The 12,674-nt window shown below is 43.9% G+C and overlaps 1 protein-coding gene across 2 annotated transcripts in view; it reads right to left on the reverse strand.

Annotated features, from left to right (window-relative positions):
* LOC309631168 (aldehyde oxidase 1) overlaps window positions 1-12,674 on the reverse strand; it is a 111,423-nt gene that overhangs the window by 9,776 nt on the left and 88,973 nt on the right. For both annotated transcript variants that reach the window (XM_082397281.1, XM_082397285.1), the window contains 6 exons: window positions 12,259-12,486; window positions 7,356-7,451; window positions 5,350-5,478; window positions 4,575-4,649; window positions 3,106-3,158; window positions 1,773-1,887 (listed from right to left, as the gene is read on the reverse strand). In XM_082397281.1, the coding sequence (XP_082253407.1) occupies window positions 1,773-1,887; window positions 3,106-3,158; window positions 4,575-4,649; window positions 5,350-5,478; window positions 7,356-7,451; window positions 12,259-12,486 (696 nt within the window). The remainder of the gene's footprint in view (window positions 1-1,772; window positions 1,888-3,105; window positions 3,159-4,574; window positions 4,650-5,349; window positions 5,479-7,355; window positions 7,452-12,258; window positions 12,487-12,674) is intronic.

The raw sequence follows: 12,674 nt of genomic DNA on the forward strand, positions 1-12,674 counted from the left end.
ACAGGCCACAGGGAGGTCCCTTAGTGGGATGTCACATTACGGCCTTTTGCCTTGGGGTGATACCTAACCTGAGCCTCAGATCTAGCTTTGATGAAGACATCTGATAAGGCTGTTTCATGCATCTCTTAAGATTGTTCAGTTGGGCTTCCCTGGTGGCGCAGTGGTTAAGAATCCGCCTGCCAATGCAGAGGACACAGGTTTGAGCCCTGGTCCGGGAAGATCCCACATGCCACCGAGCAACTAAGCCCGTGCACCATAACTACTGAGCCTGCGCTCTAAAGCCCACGAGCCACAACTACTGAGGCCGCATGCCACAACTACTGAAGCCCTTGCACCTAGAGCCCGTGCTCCGCAACAAGAGAAGCCTCTGCCATGAGAAGGCTGCGCACTGCAATGAAAGAGTAGTCCCCGCTCGCTGCAACGAAAGAGTAGTCCCCGCTCGCTGCAACTAGAGGAAGCCCGTGCACAGCAACTATGACCCAACACAGCCAAAAATAAATAAATAAATAAATTTATATTAAAAAAAGATTGTTCAATAAATTATAAGAGCACACCTTAACATTTCATACCAAGGCTAATTATTACCCTGTTCTTAGATCTTAACAAGACCAAGGCATATGTAAGACACAAGGAAACCCAAATGATTAAGTCTTCACCAACATTTTCTTCGAGGGAGGGGGGATGTAGGAATCAGTTAGCATGAGAGAACTTTCTACTGAACTCCCTAACACAGGACAGCTACCGTAGCATGAAAAGCATGCTTAGAGTGCTCATTGTCTTGCCCCAGTCCAAGTTTCCCCAAAAGTAATCTGGTTTGAATCAGAATCCAGACGAGCTAGATACTTGAATGGGCAGATTCAATAAAGGTGTAGGTTCAATAAGGGTGTATATAATTTCAAAGATTAGGCTGACTACAGTTTAAAAACATACAGGCTGGAGACATATTAAATGAAAATTTATATTTGATCACAATCCAAGATGCAGTCACAAAGGATGTTTGGAAATATCAAGAACTAGAGCTTGCCTCTGGGTAGGTTTTGGGCAGATTATCACATGACAGTTGTGAGGGTATCACAGTCCCATTTAATCCATCGATGATCATTTATTGTTATTGATAGTGGCAAGGGGCTTCATTTACCCTCAAAGGCCCAGCTACAAGAGGAGAAACTCTGAGTCCTTGAAGCAGGAGCATGTGTGTGTGTGTGTGTGTGTGTGTGTGTGTGTGTGTGTGTGTGTGTGAGAATCTGTGTGCACATCTCCTCATAGCATTCCTTAAAAGCATAAAGATGCTCTTAAACTATCTAAAAAGCAGGACCTAGCTGGACCAAAGATATCAAAAGCTGCCCACTAGCTCCCCTGGGCTGGCCCTTGGTGCTTGTTAGCAGATTGTGGATGCTTATGAAATCCTTCAAGAATGCCATATGATGGCATTTCATGCAAGAGGAAGCCCCCTGTAGGCTGTGTTTCTACATCAAAGCCCCCTGTAGGCTGTGTTTCTTCCTTGAAGCCCCCTGTAGGCTGTGTTTCTTCCTTGAAGTGATTTTTTTTCCTGATTCCATTTGAAAGAGCAGGGGAAATAAAGAAGAGAGGCTGCCAGTTGTTTTCCACATAAAACACCGAGGCGATTGCTGAGCTTCTATTTTCCTTGGTAAAACAGACAAATTATCCTTAGGCCGATCACAGGGTGCCTCTCTGGTGCTCAGACAGATGGAATATGTGGAAAATAGATGTATCTAGAGTTCAACTTGAAGACCTTCCCAATTGGTACTGACCTTATGAGCACCTGTCAGACAGTCTATCTCAACCTCGGAACAGGCAGCTCCATAAACAAAGTATTCGAAAGGATGGCCTTCGCCCGTCTCCCAGTTCATGTTCGACTCATAACCCCTGGAGGAAACAGAATTCTTGAGGAGCGTTGTTAAGTGATCAAGTCCCCTAATTGCAGACCACAACGATTAAACAGACCCGTTAAGAGCTGTGCTCAATTTGTATGCACAGCAAACCAGAGGAGTGCACATGCACAATGATGTGTAGCACATAATACATGCAATAAGTCTGCTGAATAAATAAATACTTACTTCTTTCTTATTAAACTTGCTTTGCCTGGTAAAACCATGAAACCACTCCCTACCACTGACTCCTTATGCTGACTATATGGATATCCTATTGCTTTTGGCTAATATTGGGTCATGTAATCCTATCGTCATCAGATTTGGGGGATTCCACCTGGATTTTACACCAAACACTACATCAAAGGTGCACGCTTGCCAGTTCACCTGTCTTGCTGGCTCTAGGATTCAGCCTTCTGTGCGAGGGATCAGGCCCCTTGGCTCTCATTCTGTGCCACTACTCTGGTTGCTCCATCAGGCACCATGGCCTGCTCTGTTCCTAACTGTTCTTTAAGAATACCAAACAAATGCCATGGTAGAAGAGAACCATAGGCCAGCAGCTTGCCAGTACTTTCTACCCTTCTCTCCTCTGCTCTGCCCAGTCTGGAGGGGCTTATTCCTGATAGCCAATTCCTGATAGCCTGGGACTCCCTTGACAAGTGGCAAAGAGACAAAATCAGGTATGACTCTCTATATCACTCTGTTCTCTGATGGCTTCCACTCTCCATTAAAATAACTCGATAAATTGATAGATTCTTTATTCTAAAGTGCCTGAGTTCTAGTTGTTCCACATCTTGACAACACATAGTTATTGTCAAATTCTTTTATTTTGCCAATCTAGAAGGTGTGAAATGGTATTTATCTTATTATGGGTTTAATTTGCATCCCTTTCCCTTCACTTCCTAACTTAAGGGACACACTGAGTTTTCAACAAAAGGTCAACCACTGTTGTGGGTTCCAAGCACTAACCCCCAGGGAGCCCTCTAGTACTTCCCAGTATGATTTGAATCATCGATTCAGCTGTATTTTATTTGTGTGTCTATTTTTTCCCAGGCTTTCTGGAAATTTGGATTAAGTAGCGCCTAAATGTTCTTTATAACAGTGGGTTAACACAAGGTACAAAATCATTTTTTGCCAAAGTGTTAAACAGAAATGAAACTTCCCCTCAAGATACCGCTGCTATTTTCCATAGCATGCGATTGAAAGGACTATTTACCTGAAGTATCCAGTAGCTGAAAGACTAATGCTTTCATCAAAAGCAGCCTGTGCCTGGGAAAGAAGAATACAACGTGATGCAATAAAGATGTTTAAAGTAAGAATCACTCGAGACTTCAATATTAATTTTACTCTGTTAAATAAAGTGATCAGTAGTAATAACTAGGAAGGACCAAGTTTAATTTATTCCTTTCAGCATTTTCCATCTCTATAGGCATTTATAGTTCACTGCTTGTAGGCATAGCATTTGTTCAATGCATATCATCATAATAAATGACTCCCATGGTATGTTACACTTATAGATTGGACTATTGTGGGCAACACATGTTCTGCTTATGAAGAATTTCACTCAGTCACCTGGAAAGACTTAGCCTATTAACACAGAACATTTCAGGAAAAAATGGGTGGTCAGACACTTAATTTTAATATCATGTATCCACAACAGACTTAGGAGAGGGGTACAATCTTGCTGAATTGTACCATTTATACCAAAAGTTCTCCTGACTCTGCAGTGTACACAGTTGACTAAGATACAAAATGATGTTCCCAAGTCTGAGAAAGAAAAATGTGAGAAGTGCAACCATTACAGAAGAAACTGGGCTGAATGGCACCATTTTTTGATGGTGGAGGACCGACTCTCTTGCACTGCATCTCTCTCCATCTTTCTCCAACCAGAGTCTCCCAGGAAGCACTGGGCAAAGGGCAGAAATAAATATGCCCAGAAAGGATTGAGAGCTCCTATAAATATGAACTATGGAATGAATCCTAACTCTATGGAATAGCAGGAACCATTTCTAAGGAAGACTCTCCAATGTTATTTCCTTCAGACCAGTGCTTTAATATGACTTGACATCCTAGAACTGTCAGCCTTCAGTGGGTATCCTTTCCACACCATCTGGTACTTTAGAAGCTGTGACTCTGAAAAGTTTCCTAGTTGACTTTAGAATGTGTGTCTTCTCATCCAATTAGATTTTAGGTAGATGAAAGGAAGCAGTTGAATATTTCTATTCCATTTAGTGCCTACTACTTGCTGAATATATACCCAAATGGCTTGGTTTCCTCTGTCTAAAAGAGTGCTTATATGATTTTTACTTTTATAACAGGATTCTAGTGTTATCTTCCAATTTTAGCAACAGGGGAACCCCCAAAAAGGAACAAATAGATGGACTGCTATTATCTAGAAAATACCTAGATTCCTTAGGAAGAAACATTAATTAATTCTTGATTAAAACAAGAGTTCTGGACACAAGAACCATCTTTTCTCTAATAGAGAATTGTCCCAGATGTAGGAGTTCCTCCATCATGCTGTGATAATATTTCCACATGCCGAGAGCCAAAGGCCTCTACTGATCATGATGTAACTGCAGTACCTTTTAATGTGCCCTTTCTACTGATATTTGATTCACACATCTCATTCTCCTCTCTCCTTTTTTCCCCTAACATACAAAACAAAGTAACAGTGATTCTCACCCAGTCCTTCCAAGTGCCTCCAGGATTCTTGCTGATGATGGGTTCAAGGCGTTTTAGAAGAGTTTGACAAGCATCCTACGGATTATTTTTTAGTTAAAATTATGACCATAATGTCAGGTGAACAACAATTACAAAAACACACTATTATGTGCTGTTGTATAGGCTTATTTAAGAGGCTCATGGTACACGGAGAAGGAAGACACCAACCCCGTAAGAGGTGGTGTGAAAGGTCTCATGGGGGTGGGGATGAAGCATGAGCTGGTCTTAAAGACAGACCGCCTGGGATGGGGGCCTTGTAAGCCCTGCTAAGCGGTCAGGACTTAAGAGAAAAACTGTTGATAAACCACCGGTTTTTAAGCACAGCATGGTCAGATTTATTTTGTGGGAAAGCTTTCCCTGGCTGCAGGAAGCCACAGTGAAAGGCAATGAAACTGGGGTGGACAGACAGAGCCTTGCGATGGCCCTGACAAGAGGCACGAGTTTGAACCAAAGCAGCCGTGGTACTGCAACCTGGAACTGGAAAGAGACATTTCTGAGTAGAACTCATAGGGCTTGGGGACCAGTGAGCTGTCAGGAGTGAGGGAGAAAGGAGGTGGCATCTCCCGCTCGGGAGATTGGCCAGTCCTGGACACTGACTGAGCCCCCGACTGGGGGAAGGCGCAGTTTTCCCCAAGAGGGTGTGGGAAGGAGACAAGAGCTGGATTGATTTGCAGCATCTTCTGAGCTCCAGCCTTGATGGGGTTCATGATTTGGGTGCCACTGCAACAATTTTTACCTTTACTGCCAACCCATTGAGATCAGCCACCACGGAACCTCCAGAGATGTTTGCATTAGGGACGATTTCTGTGCTTGTTCCCCGAAGGTGGATGTTGGACAATGGCATCCTTAATTCACGACTGGCCACCTGGATTTTGGAAGAGATCTTCTTTCACTTTTCTTTGGTTAGTCATAGACCCGTGCTGTTAGCACATGGTAGCATGTGTGTGGAACACACCCATGCCCAACTGGAACAAGCGGCAGGACCACGAATTCTTCCAGCCACGAGAAGTTCCTCTTGTCTAAGACCCTGTAGCTAGTCTGGCCCCCCAAACCCTGAGCACACTTTCTTGTTCTTTGACTTTCTTTTGTGCACTAGCACCAGGAAGAGGAGGTGAGGCCCCAAGCCAAGGCAGGAAGAAATGTTTCATGTTTTCATCATCATGAAATCAACACCTTCAAGGCCTCTCCTACCTCTGCACTCTGCCAAATTCTAGCAAATCTGACTTCATCAGAGAGGAGATGCCTTATCCACATTTCCGGAGATGCTCCAGGAAGAGAGCATTTCTGAGAAAGGACAATGGCTTTGTTAAAGCAGCTGCACCAACTGGAGATCCCAGAAGTACATGGTGCCAGTGCCACTGGCCAACATAAGGACTTAGCTGGCTGCTAGGTTCTTCCTTTGTGTTTAATGACGGGGAAAAATCATACTACTAATCTCAGCTGGTTCCACATTCTCTTTCCTGCTAGCAGTATGGCTTAGTTGAGTTTGTCCACAATTACGACAGGGGCATAAGGCATACAGAGCCCTCCCCATCACTGGCTTTCAGAAGACTGCGTACACAAAGCGCATAGGCTTAGAACAGAAAGGCTTCTGGTGGCCCAATAAGGAAAACACTGAAGTCTAACCCCAAAAAGGGGGACAGGTATGACCACACAATTCTCAAGTGAGTGATAACATGAAATAAAACATATATTCAGCACCTCTATGATCAGAAAAGTGCAAATTAAAGCAATAATGAGATATTTTCCTCTATTAAATTATCTAAGATTTTATTTAAAACAATCCATAACGTACAATGTTGGGTAGTGATGTAATGTGATGGATACTTTCTGGAAAACAATTTGGTAACATGTGTCAAGTGACTTAAGATATATTCTGTGACCCAGTAATTCCATTCCTGGAATTTATTTTTTAAAAAAATCATTGGTTTGATCACAGGTTTATGGACAAAAATGTTCACTGAAGTGTTCAACAATTGGGGATGGCTAAATAAATTATACAGACATATACATGCAGCATTAAAAATCATGATTGTAAAGAATTCTTAATGACAGGAGGAAATGGTCACTCTCTATAAGGATAGGTGAAAATCCAGGATACAAAATTATATAAACAGAATGCTAGTGATTTTTTGAAAAAGAAAAAAAGTCAAAATAGAGAGACCCCCAAAACAGTGATTATTGCCAAGTGGTGGAATTGTGCAGCGTTTTCTAAAATAATGTTTGCCTTTCAAATGTTTTATAATCTGTAATATTACAATAATTAGCAAAATAGAAACAGTAGCTAAAACTTATTCTAAAATAATTGAGCGAAAAGAAAACTGGTAGTTTGGTTAGAAATATCAAATGTGTTTTATACTATCAGTTGTTCAGAGTCCTTACTATAAAAAGGGCAAGAAATAATGCAATACATCAGAATTTCTAAATCTTTTTATTGCCTAGCAAGGGTTCAAAGAAGACAACACACTTGTTAATATATCCAAAGGAAAGCAGCAAATGACCATACAACCTTCTTTAGCAATAAGACAACCAGAGGCTATTCTACCACATTCTTTTAGGAGGGTCAGTTACAAAACTGGCTTGTTTACCCAGTTTCTGTGAATAGCTTAGCAGTTGAAGTAGTCAAAGCTAAAGTCTCCTATCCTTTTTATTGTGGAACAGAAAATGTACACTCCAAGTTTCTCTCTCATACACATATCTACACGCACACATCCGACTTAATCCAATTATTTGCATTCTTACCTGAATCATTTTAGTGTGGACCCCCTGCCCCATTTCAATTCCACCATGAGTCACCAGCACAGACCCATCTAGATAAATGTGAACCAGGGCAGCAGCCTAAGCAAAAAAGATGAAAACAGTTGCCACGATCTTTTTGATTGACATTATCACATATCTTGTCAATTAGAAAACCTTTTCCCTGTAAGGCATCCCCTCCTCCCTCCTTTCCACATGTGCCAAAATAAACACAGACCCTTTCCCCATTGCCCTGAGAGCACTGAGCAGAGCCAGGGCAAGGCAGGGACAGGTGTTGCCTCATGATCATCCCACAAGAGGCCAGCTTGTCGCTGGACGGCTGTGAGTCTGGGGCAGGATTATGCTGCTTACGCTATTTCCTCAGTAGAACAGCTCAGTGCACTGGTACCTTCAAGGATCCCCCCGACCCAGGGTGGAACAATAATCTGGATTTGGGTTTTTTGGGGGAGAGGGTGTCCGTTTTAAATGCAAAGTTAAGTATAGATAGTTTGGGGAAGAAGGAAGACTTGTTTACATGAACACTTATCCCCATAGTTGTAGGTATGTTATAGAGAAGCAAAAATAAAAATCCAAATAAGATGGGGCAGATAGACATTACTTTTTTGCTGCAAAATGAGCTAAGCCCACCCTCAATCATCTTGGCCCAGAGTTATAGGGCTTTAGAGTTCGAAGAGAACTTGGAAGTGATCTTATCTAACTGCACAGCTCCCACAGAAATACAGAAGGAACCAAACAGCTAACATAGAATAAAAGGCTGCTGTGGTCAGAAACACCCAGGCTCTAAGCTAAGCATGTTTTACAGTCAATAGGAATGTGCCTTCTTGCCAAGTCTGCTTGTGCTAAACTAGGGGGTATGGAGATGGGCCAGGAGACTGAGATATCCCAGGAGACTGCAGAAAATGTGACTGGCGTCTTCACTTTGAGTCTCCAGTATACGAGCAATATTAACAGCATATGGTCCTAGAGAAAAATGCTTCTAGTGGTTCCACTGTGGTTCAGGGGGCCTGCAAGGTACACCTTTACTGCTGCTCAACTGGGAAGTGCCAGCCTCTTAGATGTAGTCTAGGCCAGCCAGGGGTCACTAAAAGCTATCGGCTAGGTTTCTTAATATCTAAGCTTCTATGCAGAGTGGCATAATAATCTAGGATTTGTAAAGGCAGGTCTTCAGAAAATTCTGGTAACAAGCTGATTTCCATTTAATGAAGCTAAAATTTTGAAGCCTTGCTTTACTCACTTGATTATTTATAAACAACCCTGCTCAGAAGTGAAAGTCAAGGGAACTGCATGTCAATCACCAGATATGCCCCAGGAAAGGAGTGCCTTCCTAGATCGATTCTTCGCCCACCAGAAGGACCTTTATAGCCACCTGTGGGCCATGGGCCACACTTGGAGAGCTGCCTCTTTACTGGCATCCAAAGGTTCACACTACTCTAGCAAATGACAAGCAGAAGCCTCTAGCATTCCAAATCAGGCACTTTGACAGTGAAAATGGGCTCTATTTACCTGGTCAGCTGGTATAAGCTAGGGATGTATTGAGAAAATGGGGACATAGGAGCACTTCCTCTGAGGACAAAGGCACATACACTCACAGCCCAAGGGAGACTCTTAGAACCTCAGGAAAGGCATCGTTGCCATAACAATCGCATCCAAGTGCCTTGGGGAGATCCAGCAGAGCATGTTTTACTGTCTGCTGACATATCAGTCCTGGAAACACTGTGTTGTGCTCCTGGTCCTTTATTCTCTAAACAAGAAAGATAAGGAGTGACAGCCTCTACAGAGCACCCAGGGCGGGCTGCCCAGGGGTTGTGCACCAGACGGCAGGGGATGCCAGCTGCAGCGGCTGCTCCTGGGCTCCGTTCTACGGCACCTCTTTGTACTCTGCTGGAAGGTAAGCCCCCTGGAAGGACAGTCCATGTCCTAAGGCATCCCTTGCAAAGCAACATAGTACGTCATGAGAAGTAAGTACTCAATAGAAGTTTGATAAATGAATTGGCAACAGGATAGCCATTTAATCTGCTCCTTAAGCTTGCAGACACTATATTTGGCCTCCTTGGCTCTGCAAGCAATTCAGAAGCTGCTTGTGGGTGAAATGTGTAGCTGGCACACGTGATTGAACTACAAGTACAGTGGATTGTGCATTTCCTTCATGTGTGACCCCACTGGCAGCAGCGCTCTGCCTGTGTGTCCAGGGCAGCATTTCTGTCCAAGACTGCTGAGTAACTTGTCCCATGTGCTGCTGCAGTCTTCTTGGGCCGCTTAAAAGGTCGAATTTGGTTCAGTTAAGTGGCACCACCGGATGGTTCATTGTTAGCGCCACAAAAGATAATTCTGCAAAGCTGCATCTACGAAATCAGCACAACTGGCACGTGGGAACAGACAGTTCTCCAATATAAACTGGGAACTTAGTCTGTGAAATTTAAGTCCTCAAGCAATGACTGCTGGTGTTGGTGAGACGTGAGCTTTGACCCAACAGATTCCCAAAATGTCTCAGCCATTCAAACAGTTGAATTCCTCTTCTGTGCCAGGTGCCGTATGAAGGCAGTGGGAATACAGAGGTTCATTAGATACTGTGTGCACTTCAGTGCTCTGTCTAGGAATTAAATAAAACACAGGTGAGGCATGTTTGACACCCTCAGCTGTTGGGAGCACAGTCCTGAGGTCAAGTCCTTGTTCTACCACTCACTAGCTGGATGTCCTTCCGTAGGAGGGCGGACCTCTGTGGGCTTCAGCTCCCCCTTCTATGAAACAGAATCACACCAGCCAACAGAGGGGAGATGGGGCTTAAATCAAGTGGGAAATTGCAAATCACCCAGCCTAGGGCCGTACACACAGAAGGTGCTCTAGTTCCCCCCTCTATCTGGTTTGCTTCAGAACAGAGGCTTTCAGCGTATGGCTTCCAGGAAGCAGCCTGACTGATCTCAAACTCCTCAATTCAACTCTGCAATTCAGTCCTAAGCAAATGTTTTAAGCACAGAAGCTGGTTTCCAGGGAAGGATGGGAGGGGATGGTGGTGGCGGGGAGAGCTTCTCAGGAGCCTTTGAGAATGAATTTGTGCTGCTGGCTGTTGTCTAGTTTCTTCCCAGCTGAGCTGAATCCCACCTCAGTTCCCCCCAGAAGGTGCTATGGGGAAGCAGCTTGATGTAGCTGACAAAGCACAGCTTCTGGAGCCTCTGAGACCTGCGTTCTAGCACCAGCCCCGGCTCTCACTGGCTGTGGGACTCTGGACAAGTTATTTAAGCTCTCCGAGTCTCAGTTTCTCATCATTAACATAAGGTTACAAATCTTACAGGTTGCCCTGAGGGCTGAATGAGATAAAATCTAAAAGAACTTACAACATAGTAGGTGCTCAGTAATTATCGTTAATTTTTATCTACTTTTTGAGAAATTTCTGATGAGGGAAATGGGACAGACCTAGTGTCCTGTGGAGGCCAGGTATTAAGTAATGGCAACCACTGAACAGAGACAGCCTGCCATGTCTACCCACAGCCTAACGCCCCCAAATTTCCAGAAGATTCATATACAATGGAAATTGTTTTCTGCATGATCCTGGTCGGTGTACTCAAGGACAGATGGCCCAGACTGACCTCTTTGCTGGCTGCCGGCTAATCAGTTTGCCCCAAAACTATATACAAAGTTTTGTCACTGCTCGCTAACCCTTTTCTAGGGATAGTTTTCCCCCTTCCTTTCCTTTTTAATAACCTTGTTTTTGCCTTTATTCCTCAACCACAGCCTCTTGACTCTCTCATCTGAGTAAATTGTAGGCAGATGACTAAACAACATCTGTGCGGTTTTGCCATCGTAAACAGGAGAGGTGTAGGAAGGCTGCAATCAGATCACCACTGTGTTGTTATATGCTCCTCTGCGTTAACCCACCTACAATCAAAGCTGCACGAAAACATCCTGATGATTACATCGAGGCTGAGTCAGGATAGATGGGTGATGATGGGTGTGGAAATGGGGGAAGGACCTTCCTGCCTGCTTTTCCTGGCCTCCCCATCACACGGCTTACACACTAGTTCTCCTCACAGCCCCACCCCCATTTATCCCTATTCTGTCAGCGCTCAACACACACACCTGCCGTACCCTCTTCATGGTTCAGCCAAAGGTGTGAACTCTGCGAAGGGGAGCGACTACAGTTTTGAGCGCTCTGTCACCTCATCCACATGTATGTATAGATACACATACGGACACGTAAGAACATAGGGAACAGGGTTTCCACGTCCCTGCTGTACAATGAGCGAGAATAAAGACCACCAGCTGTCCGGGGTAAGTTCCACTCAAGAATGAAGAGGTGGAACCTGCAAGTGAGGTTTACCAACCAAGCAGGGAATTCATTTAATCAATTAAAGAAAGTAAACAACAAGAAGAGATTTTCAGTCCTCCCCATGATACCTTTAACGGCTATAAAGTGAAAAAAAACTTCTACGATTGTGTTTGAAAAGATATTTAAATGATTTATTTTTCTGGATGTAGTTTTCCCCAACCCACCAAAAAGGGGAGGAGCACCGAGTGCCTTGCAGCTTCTTGTTACTATTTCATTTCCTGTTTCTATCTCACAGAATCAGAGTAGCTGAAGAGGAGTCTTGGGGGTCATTGGTCCCCATCCTTATTTTATACTTGAGTGATATGGGCCCACAGTGAGCTAACTCAGCTGTTCCAATTCCAAGGCCAGGAAGAGGAGCTGGGTCTCCCAATTTCCCAGCAAGAATGCTTGTCACCAACCCTGGGGAAGTGGGCAAAGTAGTTCTCGTCTCCTCTGGAGAAAAACTAGTTGGACGGAGCACAGCTTTGGGGAAGTTGAACAATTAGATATTGCAACCATATGGCTAATCCACCTTAATGGAAAGTTTCCTCAACACCTTTTGATTTGTCTGTTTGGAGAACTGACCTGACCAGCAGCAACTGATCCAAGGCCGACAGGAAACTTCAGGGGGACCATTGCCAGCCCCTTCTTCTTCCAGCAATTCTCTGAGTTGAATTTTTCTACGGCTGCTTTCCTTAGGGCGTAGGAAGACATGGCCATGCATTCTTTCCAACACTGGATCAGGTTCTTGGCATTAATGTCTTGTTTGTAGGGTGTTTGATCAATTTCCTTATACATGTTTATCGTTCGGACCTACAAAAGAGAAGGAGATCAAAAGGGTTGGTGGGGCACTAGGCAGACATAGTCTCTCCCACCCACTGTCCTCCTAGCCAAATTCTGCTCATCATAGAAAACCCAAACTGAGTTCAATCTACTCCTTGCTGAAGCCCTTCCCAACACATAACATCTTCCTCTTCCTCTACTCAGAGCCTCTATCAAAT

The sequence above is a fragment of the Balaenoptera borealis genome, assembly GCF_965194805.1.
Source record: "Balaenoptera borealis genome assembly, chromosome: 6".
In the NCBI taxonomy this organism is placed as follows: Eukaryota; Metazoa; Chordata; class Mammalia; order Artiodactyla; family Balaenopteridae; genus Balaenoptera; species Balaenoptera borealis.